General features: G+C 58.3%; 1 protein-coding gene across 1 annotated transcript in view; it reads left to right on the top strand.

The window, feature by feature from the left end:
• Positions 1-16,561, top strand: part of PAX7 (paired box 7) — a 67,876-nt gene that overhangs the window by 45,067 nt on the left and 6,248 nt on the right. Inside the window, exons 5-7 of the mRNA XM_077896513.1 lie at positions 7,643-7,842; positions 13,933-14,098; positions 15,468-15,670. Coding sequence (XP_077752639.1) covers positions 7,643-7,842; positions 13,933-14,098; positions 15,468-15,670 — 569 coding nt within the window. The remainder of the gene's footprint in view (positions 1-7,642; positions 7,843-13,932; positions 14,099-15,467; positions 15,671-16,561) is intronic.

Genomic DNA, 16,561 nt, shown 5'->3' with positions numbered 1-16,561 from the left:
GGGCTGGTGAGCTCTTGTGCGCCAGCAGGTGCCTTACCTGAGCTCTGGGATGTCGTGTCCCCCGCCACCCCCCAGCCCTGGGAGCAGGAGGGTGGGGGCCCGCCCAGGTCTGTGCCAAGCACTGGCCCTGGGATAAATAATTAAGGATGCCAAAGCGGTCACCATTCATTGAATCATTCATTCACACAAGCATTCATTCCTTTGTGCTTGCCTCTGGAGGAGGGGTGCAGAGGAAGGATGAGTTCTCGCCGTATGCCACCCCCAATATTAACTGCAGAAGGAGGGGCGCCTGGCTGGCTCAGGCGGTAGAGCGTGCGACTCTTGATCTTGGGGTTGTGAGTTCGGGCCCCAGTCGGGGACAGAGATGACTTCAAAATAAAATTCTTAAAAAACCCCAGCAGTGGGACGCCTGGGTGGCTCAGTGGTTTAGCACCTGCCTTCAGCCCAGGGCGTGATCCTGGTGTCCCGGGATCGAGTCCCATGTTGGCCTCCCCAGAGGGAACCTGCTCCTCCCTCTGCCTGTGTTTCTGCCTCTTCTCTGTGTGTCTCTCATGAATAAATAAATAAAATCTTTAAAAAAATAAATTAATTTTAAAAACCCCAGCAGCAATAATGATAATAGCTCGCGTATATTGAGCACTTACTGTATGCCTGGCACTGTTAGAAACCCTTGTCTTGTAGCAATTCATTTAATCTTCGTCCGTAATGGCTCTATTATTCCTTTCCTCGTTTTGCAGATGTAGACTCTGCGACCCAGAGGAGGGGAGTAAATTTCCCGAGAGAGTGTGGGGAGCAGGCTGTGATCACTGCATCAGAGGCACCATCTGATGTTTCTTGAGGTTCCCATCCTGCAGCCACGCGGCGCCCTGAGGAGGCGCCCGGAGCTCTTATTCCCAGGGGGGGGTGGGGGAATGGGGAGCCCAGGAGGGCAGGTGACATGCTCAGGGTCACATGGCAGCTCAGGGCGTGAGCCTGGAGGGCCAGCTCCTCCCCCTGCCAGGCTGTATGAATGAGAGGAGAGACTGGGTCTGGAGGAGAGCCGCTGAGCCGGGGACCCCAGACCCCCTCCGCCCACCCCCACCTCCAAATCCCATTTTAGAAATGACGGGAATGAGGCTCAAATGTTGAACCACGCCACGCAGCATCTATAGCTTATTGGGAGCAAATGCAGACTCGAAGCCCAGGTCCATCTGACCCCACGGCTTCCCTCCCCGCACCTGCCCCTGGCCACCTGGGCCACGTGCCATAAGATGGGACCCGACGGTGGCAGGCTTCCTTCGGGCGCTGACGTAGCAAGCTCTGCTGTCGCCCCAGCACCAAGCATCGCTCTTCCTGTCCTTACACGAGGTCGATGAGTAAGTGGCTGAAATCGTCCAACGAAGAAGTAAAAAAAAAAAACAAAAAAAACTGATGATTATTTTCAGGATTGTCTTAAAGCCGCAGGAAGGGTGTGAAAGGGGCTGGTGAGCCGAGCTCCTCCTGCCCCCAAGCCACCTCCCCTCCCCCCCACCTGCAGCTGCGGTCCCCTCTTCCGGAACTCCGGGTTTTCTGTGTATGAGGCCAGCGGGTTAAAGAGACCAAGTTGGAATGACCCTCTTGACGTCTTCAGTTTCCAGCTCTTGCTCAGGCAGGGAAACCTTAGTCTGGGATTCCCTGCACCCGGACGGTCCCAGCCCTCTGCGAACCCTCCCTTCTCTCCCACGTGGGGCTCGTGCTTAGGTTCACACAGATCCGTGCAGAACAGCTCCGGTTCCGTCGCGAGACAGCGTGGCTCTGAATTCCGGTGCAACTACACAGTACCGGCCCAGACAGTACTACCTCCTCCTTCCCAGGGTGCCCCTTCCTAGCAGGGTGTATGCAGAGTGCCCTCTAGCCCCTGAGGACGGTACTAGGCCATTAGCAGAGAAGCTGGGATCTGAGAACACCCCACTGGGTGGAGGGGGGCCCACATTTTGTAACGCACATTATGTACCTGCAGTTTCAAGGTTACAAAAAAAAAAGGCCACCTGGTGGGGATGGAGGGGGGACTTCCTGGAGAAAGGAGAGTTTTGTCGGGTTTAGGTTGTGATAAAGTGAGATCCCGCCCCATTTTCTAAAGACACCCTCCTTGCTCCTTCCCATCCTTGATTCGGGAGAATGAAGTTGGGCCTGTTGACTCAGTGGCTGAGAAATCGCCTGGGGTGTGGAGTGGGAGGCCTCCCAGAAAGCAGGACTGACGTGAACCAGGTGTGGACGGTGTGGCTGAGCCCCAGCCCTCTGAGAGCACAGAGGTGGGCACCCCAGAGCTGGAGCGAGGGCGGCAGCCTCGGGAGGCCTCCTGGAGGAGTGATCCCAAGCTGATCAGGAAGGGCGAGGACCCGTGGAAGCTCACGTTTACCGAGCACTGTCTGTGACGCTGATACGTGTGCCTTAGTCTAGCCTCTTGTTTACTCATTCGTTCACTCATTCGTTCATTCGACAGATATTCGGGCATCCACTCTGTGCCAAACATTGGAGATTTATCAGTGAACAAAAAAGATGAAACCACCCATCGTCGTGGAGCGCCGCAGATGGCCAGGATGATGGTTGGCTGGGGGGAGGGGGCAATAAAGCAGAATAGTTAACCCATCTGATTGTGATACGTGGTGTGGGAAAAAAAGGGAAAGCAAGGAAGATGGGCGGTGGGGGTGGGGTGGGGGGATGCCTAATATTGTCCATGTTTTACATGCATGGAATCCACAGAATCCAGGCAAACTGCATCAGAGGCCTGTGCCTGTAGACGCCCTGTTCGACTTTGGCCTGGACAGCTGCAAACTCAGGCCAAGGCGGGCACGGGGAGGGTGCTCCAGGCCGAGGGCACAGCCTATGCAAAGGCCGGTGGTTGCTGGAGCAGGAGATGGTTGCTGGAGTCCAGGGAGAGAGGAGAGGGCAAACTGAGGCAGGATGAGTTGAGAGGGGGTTGGGCTATAGGGTGGGTTCAGAGCCAATGGGGATTCTGAATCTCCCGGCTCTGGTGCTGGCCTGGTGGCATGGAGGGGGCATGAAGAGAGAGGACGAGGCTGTAAGGGCTGAGCGCCAGGCCGTGCTGAGATGGGCACCCAAGAGGAGGGCAGGCAGAGGAGGTGGACAGGAGGAGCTGGCTTCCAGGGAGCTTTCACATGGGTCCATCCGAACCCCACCTCTCCGCCACCCCCAGCCCCAGCCGGGCCTGAGCCTGGGACCCGGGTTGCCAGCCCTTGTGTGGGGCCGGGCTCCCACGGGCATCCCCAGCCTTGCGCACCGCGCGCTGGTTACAGCTGAGCGGTTCTGCGGAGGGGCCGGGAGGGGCTCCCGCCTGGGCCCCAGCCCGCCCGGCCCCCAGCTGAGCTGTAAATGACTTTTCCATTTTCCGAGCCCTGCGCCCAGGCCTGTTTGGTATTCAGGGACGCCAGGTCCACACTCGCCAGCTCTCGGCTCTGCCCGAATTACTTGATTAAAACGCATATCAACTATTATGTGATTCGTTTCTCTGCCGCAGCTCGCGCGGGGCCTATGTTAAACTGTAATAAAGACTGGGTTAGGAGGCAGCAGGGAGGGGAGCGTGGGGCTGGGGTGGGGTGGGAGGGTGTCGCTGGGTGGTCGGGCAGCTGGGAGACCGACCCCAAACCTCAAGGCCACCGCTGGCTTCCTCAGATCCAGGATGACAGGGATCTGCAGCTGGCCAGCTGCCTCCTGCCTTCTGAGAAGTTGGTAGGCCCATCCCATTTCCAGGGTCTTCCTCTGGCCAAAAGGAGAGCTGGGAAGGTTGGGGGGCGGGGATGGAGAACGAGCCACCTCGGTTTTCATGCTCGGAAATGGAATGCTTCACCATCTGGAACTACTCCGGGGCAAAGGTGACTCTCCCTGGGCTGTGAGTCCTGAGTCCTGGGTTTGCTTCCCAGCCTCGCTGCCCCCGGGACTCCACCGATCATCTGTAAAATGGGGCTGATATTGCCTGCTCGCCCGTCAGCGTTATTGGGAGAGACTGTGGTAGACTGGGGACAGAGCTTGCAAACTGTAGGGTGCGGTGCACGTGCATAGGGTGATGACTGTTGCTGCGTGTCGGGGTTCAGGAGGAACTTTGTAATTGTTCTGTCAAGCCCTATGCATCCAAGAAGCCTTTGCTGAGCACCTGCTGTGTGCTGGGCACAGTGCCTGTTCCATCCAGGGATCTCCCAGCCCAATGGGGACCAAGAGACCCAGAAATAGGCAGGTTGGGTTCCCCTGAGGAGCTCTGAGGGCCCAAATAGGGGCACGGAGACCAGTGTGGGTGTGCTCAGGAAGCCTTGCTGGGGAGGGGAGGCCCCCCCATGAACTGGGTTCTGCTGGATGAGCAGAGGGAGCCCAGCGAAGGGGGTGCGGTGCTCCGAGCAGAGGAAGCTCACGGTCAAAGGCACGGCGGTGCGAGGCAGCCTGGCTTGGTCATTTAAGGATGATGCCAAGAGCTGGCCAGGGAACCTGGGGGGTGACGGGGTGAGTCTGCGCACACGGGCAGGGCTGACGGTGTTGGGGCCTCACCGCGTAGCCAAGGCTTCCGGGGTCAGCGGCTGTGAGAACCCGCAGGCTGGGAAGGAGGGGTGGAGGCTGAGGTAGAGGCTGGAAAAGAGGCTCCCCGGTGATAATCTATCCACTTCCGTCAACCCGGCCTGGGCTGGACTCGGCCTGCGCACACCTCCATCCTGCCCACTCTTAAGCTTCGACAAACCCGGCAGCTCCCGTCCCCCTTGCTGTCCCTCATCCTGTTCTGTGTTCAGGGCGCTCTGAGGCGCTGTGAGTCCTGCAGCTGTCGGTGTTCTGACCCGGCCCCAACTCCTCCGGAAGCGAGGTTTCCTCCATCAGACCGGGAAATTCCCAGAAGAGGCGCGATACCTCCTCCATCAGATTGGGAGCTTCCTAAGACAGAGGCTGTTTTCCCCTCATACGGTTGGAGGGGGGGCTGTTTTATCCTTGCTCTGTATTGGACTCCCCACATCCCTGAGCAGAGACAGGACCCAGGAACCCAGAGAGAGGGTCCCTCGCCCTATCCCTCTGTGTTGGGGCCACCGCACCCCTGCACTGGCCCTGTCCCACCCCTTTTTGGGACCTTTCCATCTCACAGCTGCATGGGGGCAAAGTGGCTGCTCTCCCAGCACCCACCCCAAATCCTCTGTCTAATGAGCGTGCTCCGTGTCCACTCTGCCCACGTGACCCCCCCCCCCCAGGCTCCTCTGCGGACCGCAGTGAATTTCAGGATTGAATCCTTGGGGCTAGTCGTTTTTGGCTTTGAGCCCCAGATGTGCTGGGGAAGGTGCCCCAAGGGCGCCAGCTGTGCCAGCCTGGCCTCCCCTCAATGACAGGAAGCTGGGCAGCCGGGAAACGGGAGAGGAGGGGGTCGGATCTGACCTCAGGTCTCTGCCTTTAGGGAACGGTGTAGACAATGAAGGGAACGTTCGCTTGCCATTGGTTCCCTTGTCATGCGGCGTCACAACCAGGGACGACCTGGCCATGGCCAGGAAATAGCAGGGATGACCACCCAAAGGCCGAGATGGGATGGAGGGAAGGGGACCGGGGCAGAGGGGCGTTCCTCCAGACCGGATGACGTCCCGCTGTGGACACGGCCCCATGACCACGTTGCCCATCATGCCCTTTGCTGTGCCAGGCCTCGGCACGTGCTCTGCCCCCGGCCCAGAACACGTAACACCTAAGAGTCCGTATTAGGTATTTTAGGGAGGGAGGAGGAGGTTGTCCCTTGTGGCAGAGGCCTAGACCTATTTGTATAACAGACACTTAAAGCAGTTGAAGAACAGGGGTGGGGACAGGCTGCAGATGTGGGTACTTCTGGGAGACTTTGGGCAGTTCACATTGCTTCTGTGTGACTCAGTTTCTCCCGGCTGTAGTGTGATCACATGATGTCTGAGGCCCTTCCAGCTTGACTCGGACCGTGTTGTGAGCACAGTGTACCCAGCCCGGGCAGGGCAGGAGGGGGGCAGCACCCAGCAGGTGCTCTCTTGATGCTCTGGTGGACCAATGAATGACAAAACATAGAAGTGCTTCCAGGAATTGCAAAGATGGAGGTGGGAGGGGAGGGGGAGAGAGCTTGAAGGCAAAGAGGAAAGAGGAAGGAAGCAGGAGTGGAAGATAATCTCTGACGGCCTGCTTCTTCTTTCCCTTCCCCTTCCTTGGCCCTCCTCTGAGCTACCCACAGTCCCCCAGGGGCCACGGAGGGTGCAGCTCCAGAGTCCTGGCTAGGCCACTCCTTGCTAGCATTCCCTCTGCTGGACCAAGACGGGTAAGAGGCACAGAATCAGTGGGGCCAGGAAGCCAGTTCAGTCCCCAGGGTGTCTTCATCTCTGATGCCAAGGAGCTTGAGCAAGCCCTTCCTGCAGACCCCCCTGGCCTGGACCTGGCCTGCTAGCCCCATCCCGGGCTGAGAAGTAAGCTGGCTCCAGACAACTGGGCCCTTTCCACACAGGAAGCAGTGGCCTTCATCCACCCCCAGACTCCAGAGTGGAAATTAGTAAGGACCATCACGTAGAGACCATGGCCACAACCAAGGTAGTCAGGTAAAGTCTCCTCTTCCAGCCTGGAAGGTTCCTCAGAGATCCCGAAACATCCCAGCAAGGCCCTGTGTGTAGAAGTCACATAGTCCAAAACTTTCATGTTATAAACAAGGAAACTGAGGCCCAAGGAGGGAAGGTAGCCTTCCTAGCGTCATGGGTCTGGGGCATTTAGGGGTGGAGCCCGGTCTGGAATGGAAGCTTCCTGACTGCCAGCCCTGAGCACAGGCACATACCCGCTTTTCCCTCTCTCCCTTTCTTCCGGCCTTCCTGATTTATTTAGTTTTTGCGATATTTTCCCCGAATGCTATAGCATTGCTGTCTAAATGGTCATTTAAAAACTACTAAGTAGGGATCCCTGGGTGGCGCAGTGGTTTAGCGCCTGCCTTTGGCCCGGGGCGCGATCCTGGAGACCCGGAATCGAATCCCACGTCGGGTTCCCGGTACATGGAGCCTGCTTCTCCCTCTGCCTATGTCTCTGCCTCTCTCTCTCTCTCTGTGTGACTATCAATAAATAAATAAAAATTAAAAAAAAAAACTACTAAGTACAAACAAACATAAAGAAAAAAAAAAAAAACGAAAGCTCTGTCACCGCGAAGGTTAATGTTGGTTAATCTTTCGAGTATAGTGTTCCATAGTGTGTCATGCATGCTTTCCCCAAAAGTGGGATTGATCTTTGCGCACTGGTTCAAACCTTGCCTTTTTCTTAAAGTTAGGTGTGTGGAGGAGTTCATGCACAGCAGAACTCTCTGATTTTGGAGAATATAGTCCTAGAAAATTTCAGCGAATGGATTTCATCATGAAACTACTCTGAGTCCTATGTCCTGGACATTCTTCCGTGCCAGTGGAGCTAATCTAAATACCCACCTATAGGGGATTGAAAAAAAAAAAAGGTCATGCTGGAAAGTATTTGACCAATCCCCTAAGGCTGGGCATGGAGGTTGCTTCCCACCCGTCAGTCTGGTAAACAGTGCTGTGGGAAGCACACTGTCTCCTTGTGTTCAAGAGGGATCTGATTGTCAACGCAGCGGTGGGTCAGAAGGTGGGCGCCAAGCACCTCTCCGTCTCACTAGCCCCCCCACCCTGTCCTTCCCTCTCGCTGGCTGCAGGGAACCGGCTGGACGAGGGCTCGGACGTGGAGTCGGAACCCGACCTCCCTCTGAAGCGCAAGCAGCGCCGTAGCCGGACCACCTTCACGGCCGAGCAGCTGGAAGAGCTGGAGAAGGCCTTCGAGAGGACTCACTACCCGGACATCTACACCCGCGAGGAGCTGGCTCAGAGAACCAAGCTGACCGAGGCGCGGGTCCAGGTGAGGCGGCCTCCTGGGGGTTTGCACCGCGGGCATGGTGAAGAGGGGGGAACCGAGGAGGTGGGGGTGGCCGGCATCCCAGGGCTCAGCGGGCCCCCAGCGGGTTCTGCGGCAGGTGGTCCAGGGACCTTGGAGGCAGTAATGCCACTGACACTTGATGCAGAGTAAGTGGGCGGCAAGCGTGGGTTGAGGGGCTGAGCAAGTGGCGGACGGCCCAGGGAAGCCAGGATGTGCAGTGGGGCCTGCTGGATCGCACTCATCCCTCCTCCAGAAGACAGGGTTCAGGAAGCGTGAACGTCTCTGACTCTCTGATGAGGGGAGGAAGTGATTAGGAGGAAGATTGCTGAAGGGCCCAGCTTCTTAAGACGGGTAAAGAGTTTCCCGTTGCAGGCAGCATGCGAGCACACGGAGCCGGCACGTCCCGGGGGGGTTAGGAGCATCAGAGGGAGGGTGTGCAGACCCGAACCCCTCCCCACGCCCTCAACTGTGTGGGTCCCCATCGGCGGGGCTGGGGGAAGAGAGGGTGGAGAGGGAGCAGAGCCTGCCTGGGCATGGCCTGCCCCTCACCTGCACCCTGGCCAGCAGCCTCCCATGCCAGGTGCAGGAGGGAGGCCCAGGGTCGTGACGCATAGCTCCTGTGGGAACCCATTCCTGGCCTGTCGTCTCCGTAAGCGAGCGAGGCGGGTCTGTAGGAGGGGCCGCCCTAAACTGCTCCCTGAGGCCTCCCAGATGAGGGGAACCAGCCTTTGCTGGGCGCCCGCTTTGTTCCCACCTCACACGTGACCTAGTGGAACCTCAGACCGTGAGGAAGGCGCCCACAGGTGGGCCACAGGTGCAGGAACAGCCTCAGGGGAGCGACAAGTCCAGGGGCACAGAGCTCAGCTGGGGCTGAACTGGGCCCGGAACTCGGCCTGGCCGATGCCAAAGCCCAAGTTCTTCCCGTGGGGAAGGAAGAAGTTGACTCAGAGCCTGGGATCTGAAAGCAGTAGGGAAAGTTCTAGAAGCAAGTTGGCGCGTAAGTGCTCCAGGAGCCGGGGCACCTCCCTCCACCCTCCCCACCCCCAACCCCTGGAGTGGGGGGTCCTTGGCTGCCTTTGAGGGAGACCCCAGGGGACGGGGGCAGGCGGCAGCAGCCAGCTCATCTCATTCCCTCCCCTCCTCTCCAGGCTGACATCTGAGCCTGCCCTGGGCTCCGGGCCTCCCTCCCCCGGCTCTGATCCTCCTGCAGCTGTTCTCCTGGGCACATTCCTGGGTGCTTTCTCATTCCCACGTCTGGCGGCCGCGGCTGCTTCCCACCACCTTGAAGCCTGACCGCTCCTTGTAAAATTTCCTGGCTGTCAGGGCAGTGCTTTTACTGGCCCAGGGGACCCAGAAACAGGTGTCACTCAAGGTCCAAGGAGGGAGGGGGGCTGGGAACAGGGGGCGCAGCTAGAGCCTGGGGAAACCCATAGCGAGGGGGCCGGGGCAGAGCTCTTGCACATGCTGACTCCTCTATCATCCTGTGGGCAGTGAGTCTTCCCAACCTTAGCCTGAGAACTTAGCTTGATCCCAGTAGAGGAGGGGCCGGGATATGTTGAATTTTTAAAGAATGAACAAAGGTTGACCAAAAAAACCCCACCAACAACAACCAATCAAGACAGGAATGATAGAACATTTGGCCTGGAGAAGAGATTTTGGAGGATGCAGCTAAGAGGCTCCAGAAGGTGGGACTGGGAGCCACAGGCTGGGGTGTCCATTGGTCTCTGATCAGCTGTATCACCTTCCACAGATCAGTTTCCCCCCCGAGACCTCATTTCCCATCTATAAGTAAAGACAAGGATCTAAATGATCCCTAAGGCTCCTTAAAGTTCTAGGATCCTTATCTATTAACAATCAGAACTGCCTTTTGAGGTGATGAGATCCCCGTTACCAGCAGCATTCAAGCCAAAGTACACTGTCCAGGCGATCAGAAACCCTGGTGAGGGGGCTCCTGCTGTGGAGAGTAGGGCCGGGAACTCAGAGCCTCCCGAGTGCTGCCCAGATTCTATGGTTTGGGGGTCTTGGATCTGTTTCTAAGGGTCTGTGGTGTTTGGATTATGGATTTTGCAGTCCTGGGACGTGTCACCTCAGTGGCCCCGCGAGATGGTGGGAAAAGTGGAGCGTTTCCAAGCGGGCTCGGCTCAGTTCCTGGCCTTAGTTCTCGCGTCTGCAGAGCAGAGGTGACGGCAATAGCCCTTCCTGTTCTAGGGGCTGAATGCTTACATGTGAAAACACACACCCTCCAAGTCAGGAAGAGCCCGGCACACAGAAGCGCCGTCAGTGGGGTACATTCATGTTGAACTCCACCCGTTCTTGACGGGTGGCCTCTCTGGCTGCCCTGGAAACGCCCAGTTCATCCACCCGGCACTCACTTAGGAGCACCTGCTGGGTGCCAGGTGCTGTTCTAGGTGCTGGGGACTCGGGGGACAGAAATCCCCGCTGCCACAGAGCTGGCAGCCCAGAGAACGAGGCAAACAGGTAAACATGCCAGGCGAGGCTCTGCTAACTCAAACGCGTTACCTCCCTCTGGCTCTGCTCCAGCCCCGCTTTTGAAGCCCACGGGGTGTTACTTGGCATCGCTGATGTCTGGGGGTGGGGGGAGACACCCCTGTCTCAGCTGGCAGCAAGCCACCAGGAAACATGGGGATGGGGGTCAGGCAGGAGGACACATGCCTGGGGACCGAGAACTTTCTCTGGAAGCATCTTCCCTGTTAAACAATTAGGGGCCAACCGTACATCTTCCTTGGAGGTAAACGAATCCACTGTGTCCCAAGTGCCAGGATCTCCGAGCCTCTGTGTTCTCCTCCAGAAGCAGAAGCCACCCTGCCTGGGACCCCATTTAGGAAGCACCAGCAGGACTCACTGATTAACACCCGAGACCGAATCTTTCCATAACAGGAGATGATGAGTGTAGTGCTCCTACCCAGCTCCCAGGGTGCTCCCCCTCTGCTCTCAAAGGATGCAGCCCCGATCAGGGCTTCTGGGTGGGTGCTGGGGCTACCCCTGTCCCGACCCCCCGCCCCGGAGCCCCCATCCCCTACCTGGGAATGGGCAGCTTGTGCCGGATGCTGGCTAAGAGCTCTTTCAGCGCAGCCATCAGCTGCTTTCCAGCGGAATGACACGCGTAGATGTTGCCGGCATTAACTCATTTGAGATCTGGGACTGCAGGAGGGGGAAGCCGTTATCAGGCAACAAAGAAATAAACACATGGAGGGGATGACGGAATTTGCCCATCTCAGCTAGGAGTTAGAGGCAGGATTCAAGCCCAGGCTGTCCGGCTCCAGCATCCCCCCTCTTAGCCAGGGGAGGAGGGAGGTGCCTGCTGGGATGCGATGGAGACTTCCCTGGGCAAGCAGGACAAGAAAGGAGGAGGAGGCAAGAGGATTGACAGCACAAAGGGCATGTCCTGTCCTCCAGGAAGTCCTCCCGGATTCTGAGAGGTGAAGTGGAAGCCCGTCCTCGGACCTCCTCCTGGAACCTGTATGTCCCCTGAGCTTACCACACAGGGAAGCGGCGGTCCCTGGCCTTGCCGGCCGTGTGCCCAAGCAGGGGGCAGCTTGCGGGCTACGACTATTCTGTCCAGCTCTCTTATCCTTAGCATCTGGCTTGGCACCGAGCAGAGTCCCGGCAGAGGCGTGAGATGAGAAGGCGGGACATAAGGAAGGAGGGAAGGAGAAGGAAAAGACGAGGAAGGATGGCAGGGGAGGACCCTTTTCACCTGCCTTTAGTATTCTTGATTCGAGGGAAGGGTGACCCACGCATAAAGAACAGCGAGGCGCAGGGTGCCGCGTGGGAGCGGGGGTCCCACACCCACTTCAAGATCATTGCTGCATATGCCTATTACCCGTAGCATTATTTACTATTTTTTTTAAGATTTTATTTATTTATTCATGAGAGACACAAAGAGAGAGAGAGAGGCAGAGACACAGAGGGAGAAGCAGGCTCCCTGCGGTTAGCCTGATGCGGGACCCGATGCCGGGGCCCCGGGATCACAACCTGAGCTAAAGGCAGATGCTCAACCACTGAGCCACCCAGGCGTCCCGGTGTTATTTTCTTTTAAAATAAAATCAGTATGTTTTAACATAAGTCACGTAAGGAAGGCAGCTGGAAACACGCACACCCGCCGGGGAGGACCGAAGTCCGGCGGGAGAACACCCCCCACAGGACTCCTCTCTGTGCTAGAAGGGAGCTTAGCAGGTGTTAGCCAGCACCCAGGATGCGTTAGCACCAAGCCCCGACCTTGTCCTCCACACACCCAGAGGCCTGGGGACAGGTAAAGTGGGTCAGGGCTCTTTCGTGTCTGCGTCACTGCCGCCCGGGATGTCCCTCTGGCGTGGGCTGGTAGGAGGCCCACCATCTGGGAAACACTGAACAGAAACACGCATGAGCCCCCCACCCCCTCACTGTCCCCCAGGAGCAGAGAGCGAGGAAACACTGCCCACTCCTCACCAGTTCAGAAGACCCTCGGTCTGATGGGGGCATCCACCCCACCAGGACCCCCCGGGGGAGGCCCTCAGTGCCCCGGGGAGTGCGGAGAAGCCGAGACCTTCATTTCTATCCAGAGCCAGTTTCACTCCTGATTGGCCTCATCTCCTTTCTCTGCGCGTCCTGAACGCATCTGAGCCAGCTGCTGTGGTCATCTGGCTCGGAGAGCTAAACATAGCTTCCCTCCTGCAGAAGGATCTGGAAAACAAAAGGGGCACATGAGCACCCCCCACCACCACCCAGCTGAGACTGCTCTCCCCGGGTCTGCAGGCATGGGCTACAGGTTGGGAGGGGGGATGTCCGGGGATCCCGCGCCAGGAGAGGTCGAGGTCTTCATCCCACCGCGGTGGGGGGCTCCCAGCTGAGCCGAGTAGCACCAGCTCTGGGGAAGACCCCCCAGAGGCATCTCTGCATTCCCTTGTTCATTCATTCATTCATTCATTCATTCATTCATTCATTCATTCAACAAGCATTCTGTGAGCACCTAGGGAGCCATAAGCAGAGAGCAAGGAACGCATGGCCTCCACCCAAGGGGCCTGGAGCCTGAGGGGGAGACAAAAGCATCGCCAAGAAACAAATGCATAAATTAATTGCATGTGTGTGGAGGCTCATGGGGAAGCCGGAGGCCCCCGGAGAGGAGGCCCCACCTGCCTGAACTTGCCTTAGATGCAGTGATTAGGGAATCAGAGAGGAGGAGGCATTGCAGCTGAGCCCGCTGGTTGAGGAATTGGCTGCGGGAAGAGTGTGTGGGTTGGAAGGAACAGCATGTGCAAAGCCCAGAGGTAGGAAAGGGCCCCCCTGAAGCAGCCCCAGGGTCCCACACTCATGGTCCTTTTCTGGCCCAGAACTCATCGCAAATCCAGACAAGCTGGTTTTAGAAACTCGGACTGATTTAAGATTGAACCTCAGCTTCGTCACAGCGAGCTGCGCAGCCTTGGGCAAATTATTTGACCTCTGGGAGTCTCGGTTTCCCCTTCTGTAAAATGGGAAGAGGAGGGCAGGTCTCATGGGTCTCCCTATGGACAGACGTGGGGCACTAGCACAGGGCCTGGAGCAGAGGAAGACTCGAACGTGTTAGGTTCTTTTTCCACGGATGCTTAATCAATGCCTGTTGTGTCCGTGTGAGGTGGGTTTTCTGATCAAGGCCCCGGCGGGTGAGCGAGGCAGGCCTCTGGCCCCACGGTGAACTAGCCGGCACATCTGAGTCTGGCGGGTAGGTCTCGCTCAGGCGGGTTCCAGACACGGGGCTTCCTGGAGGAGGTGAGGGCGAGTGTGTGTTAGAACAAGGACGCCCGTGGGGGCAGGAGCAGCGGCCGTGGAGAGGACGCCGCACCGAGAGGCACCCGGACTCACCCTGTCTCTTGGGCAAGTCGGCCCCTGTCTCCGCGTCTCCGTTTGCTCATCCGTAAAATGGGGACAACAATAATAACCCCCCGATGGGGCGGTGGAGAGGACAGGATGCGATCACGCCCGTGGACGTGCCCTGCCCGCTGGTCGGAGGGTGAGGGATGGCTCGGGGACCGTCCTCGCTGTGCCTCAGCTCCCCGCCCCGGGCCCGGCTGAGCCTCTCCACTCTCCCGCCCCCAGGTCTGGTTCAGCAACCGCCGCGCCCGTTGGCGTAAGCAGGCAGGAGCCAACCAGCTGGCGGCCTTCAACCACCTCCTGCCCGGGGGCTTCCCGCCCACCGGCATGCCCACGCTGCCCCCCTACCAGCTGCCGGACTCCACCTACCCCACCACCACCATCTCCCAAGGTGAGTACGCAGGCGTGTCCTGGCGCCTCGCCACGCCCTGTCTCCCCCACCCCAATTCCTCCCTTCACCAAGAAGGAATCATAAGGGCTATTTTTTACAGGTTTTATTTATTAATATGAAAGAGAGAGAGAGAGAGCACGGGGGTGGGGGGGCTACAGGGAGGGCCAGACTCCCCTGAAGAGCGCCAAACCCTATGTAGGGTTTGAAGTGGGGCTTAACACGGGACTCGATCCCAGGACCCGGAGATCGTGACCTGAGCTGAAGTCAGACCTCAACCAACTGAGCCAACCCAGGTGTCCCAGGGCTTTTTTTTTTTTTTAAATGACCCTTCGTCTCTTTGCATATGGATGGACCATTAAGACAAAAAAAAAAATGAGGTCCTGCCCTTGAATTTCTTGCTTCTGTCAAGGGAGCCGTGGAGCCTGAGGATGCACAGCAGCCCTTTGGATGGGGCTTCTCAAGCTGTAAAGTCACATGCAGAAGTGACATTCGAGGCTTCCCCCCTCCCTCGCTGGACCTTCCCTCCATCCTGCCCTCCCTCCCTCCCTCTGTCTTCCCGCCCCCACCCCCCGGCACACATTAGCAGTCCCACTACTTAACATCTGACTCATGAAGTCCCCCTCCACCTGCTTCCTCCATAAGGGCCGGCAGGCTGGAGTTCTGGAAGCCGAGGAGAGAGCCAGGGGACCCTCCCTAGGATTTTTCCCCCTCCCTATGATTTCTGATGAAAAATAGAGGATGATTGTCGCATGGCCTAGAAGGCTGCGAGGAGGAACCCTAACAGAGCAGAACAGCGGCCCCCCAGCTGGAAACAGAAGAGCAGCTCAGACGCTGGCCCCACCACTCACTGGCCTTGTCACCTTGCACCAGTGCCCCGACCCCACCAAGCCTCGGTTTCTTCGTCTGTAAAATGGGACTCGTATTCTTGCTTCATACCCTTATACTTGCAAAGGCCCCTGGCAAATGGTTGGTGGCCACAAAACGCTGGGCACAGGGACAGGCCTGGGTAGATTAAGAGAGTCCCCAGCAAGGTCTGACTTCGAGTCCAGGTGACGTTTATCGAGCACCTACTATGTGCCAGACGCAGAGCAACATGACTGGTGCCCAGTTGCCTCGAGCTTATGTGGAACGTTGGTTAGCTGTTGGCCAAGACTCGGCTGGTCCCTAGTGCCTGTCCTGCCCAGAAGCCAGCTTGTCCCGTCCTGAGCAGTGGGAGTAGCTGGTCGCCCCCCTTCCCTCCACTGGATGGAAACTGGGAGGAGGAGGCTCGTGGCTCGTTCTCCAAGCAGGTGGCTCTTTCCCTGCCCCTTGATGCCCACCATCTGGGCTGGGGCCACCCGCTCAGGCCCTCTCCCGCGTCTCTCCGCAGACGGGGGCAGCACGGTGCACCGGCCCCAGCCCCTCCCGCCGTCCACCATGCACCAGGGGGGGCTGGCGGCGGCCGCCGCAGCCGCGGACACCAGCTCGGCCTACGGAGCCCGCCACAGCTTCTCCAGCTACTCGGACAGCTTCATGAACCCGGCGGCGTCCTCCAACCACATGAACCCCGTCAGCAACGGCCTGTCCCCCCAGGTAGGTGGCCTCACCAGACTGGTGTCCGGCAAGCCACGGGCTCTCGGGTACCTTGAGAGAGTTATAGTGGGAAGGGGGGTGCTCCTTCCACCCTCGCTGGTCAGTATCTGGGGTCCTATGCCCTGGGTTTATCTTCAGCAGGCTGCGGGCCTGGGTGACCCAGCAGGCAGATATGGAGAAAGGGTTTGTTCTGGAAACACGTACTGCATTATAGACGTGCCCCCTCAGAGCTTCTGAACCTGGCCCCCCACCCACCTCGGGGCTGTTTGGGCCGGGAGAGCCAGGCATTTTCAGACAGCGCGTTGGGGGAAGCCTTGTTCCCTTTCCCACGGGATCCGGACTGTGGTTCGGGCTTTGTTCTAGAACCGGGAGTCCTTCCTGCCTGGGTTCCATCCTGGGCTCCATCTCTTGCCTTTCCCCCGGGACTGACCTCTGAGTGCAAGGCAGGACCGCATCCCGCCGGCGGAGGGAAACACAGCTGAGGTTCCAGGCTGGGAACTCTGCTCCCCGTGGGTCTTGGAGCTCCTTGACTCCTGCACCATTGGTTGCTGGTGGGGTCCCTCGCCTCCTGCCCCTGCTGTTAGAAGTCATGAGCCCCTCCCGCCCACTTAGATCAACTCAGAAAGACAGAGCCGAGGCCACTGGTGGGGACTGGTGGGCTTGGGGAGCAGGGCTCGGTGATCCTCGTGACTTTGAGGGTTCCTTTCTATGGCTTCAGCAGACTCTAAATATCCAGGGAGGAAAGAATTAAATCCAAAGCTGGTTTCACCCTGCCTCCCACCTTCTGAGGGAACATGCGTGGTGCAAGCTCCTCGGAACAGCTGTAGCTCAGCAGGAAACGTGGAGGCTTGGGGGGTGGGGTGGGGGGTTCAAATCCCAGCTCCACTGCAC

Source organism: Canis aureus, chromosome 5, assembly GCF_053574225.1.
Source record: "Canis aureus isolate CA01 chromosome 5, VMU_Caureus_v.1.0, whole genome shotgun sequence".
Classification (NCBI taxonomy): Eukaryota; Metazoa; Chordata; class Mammalia; order Carnivora; family Canidae; genus Canis; species Canis aureus.
This window is presented reverse-complemented; position numbering and strand designations above follow the sequence as displayed.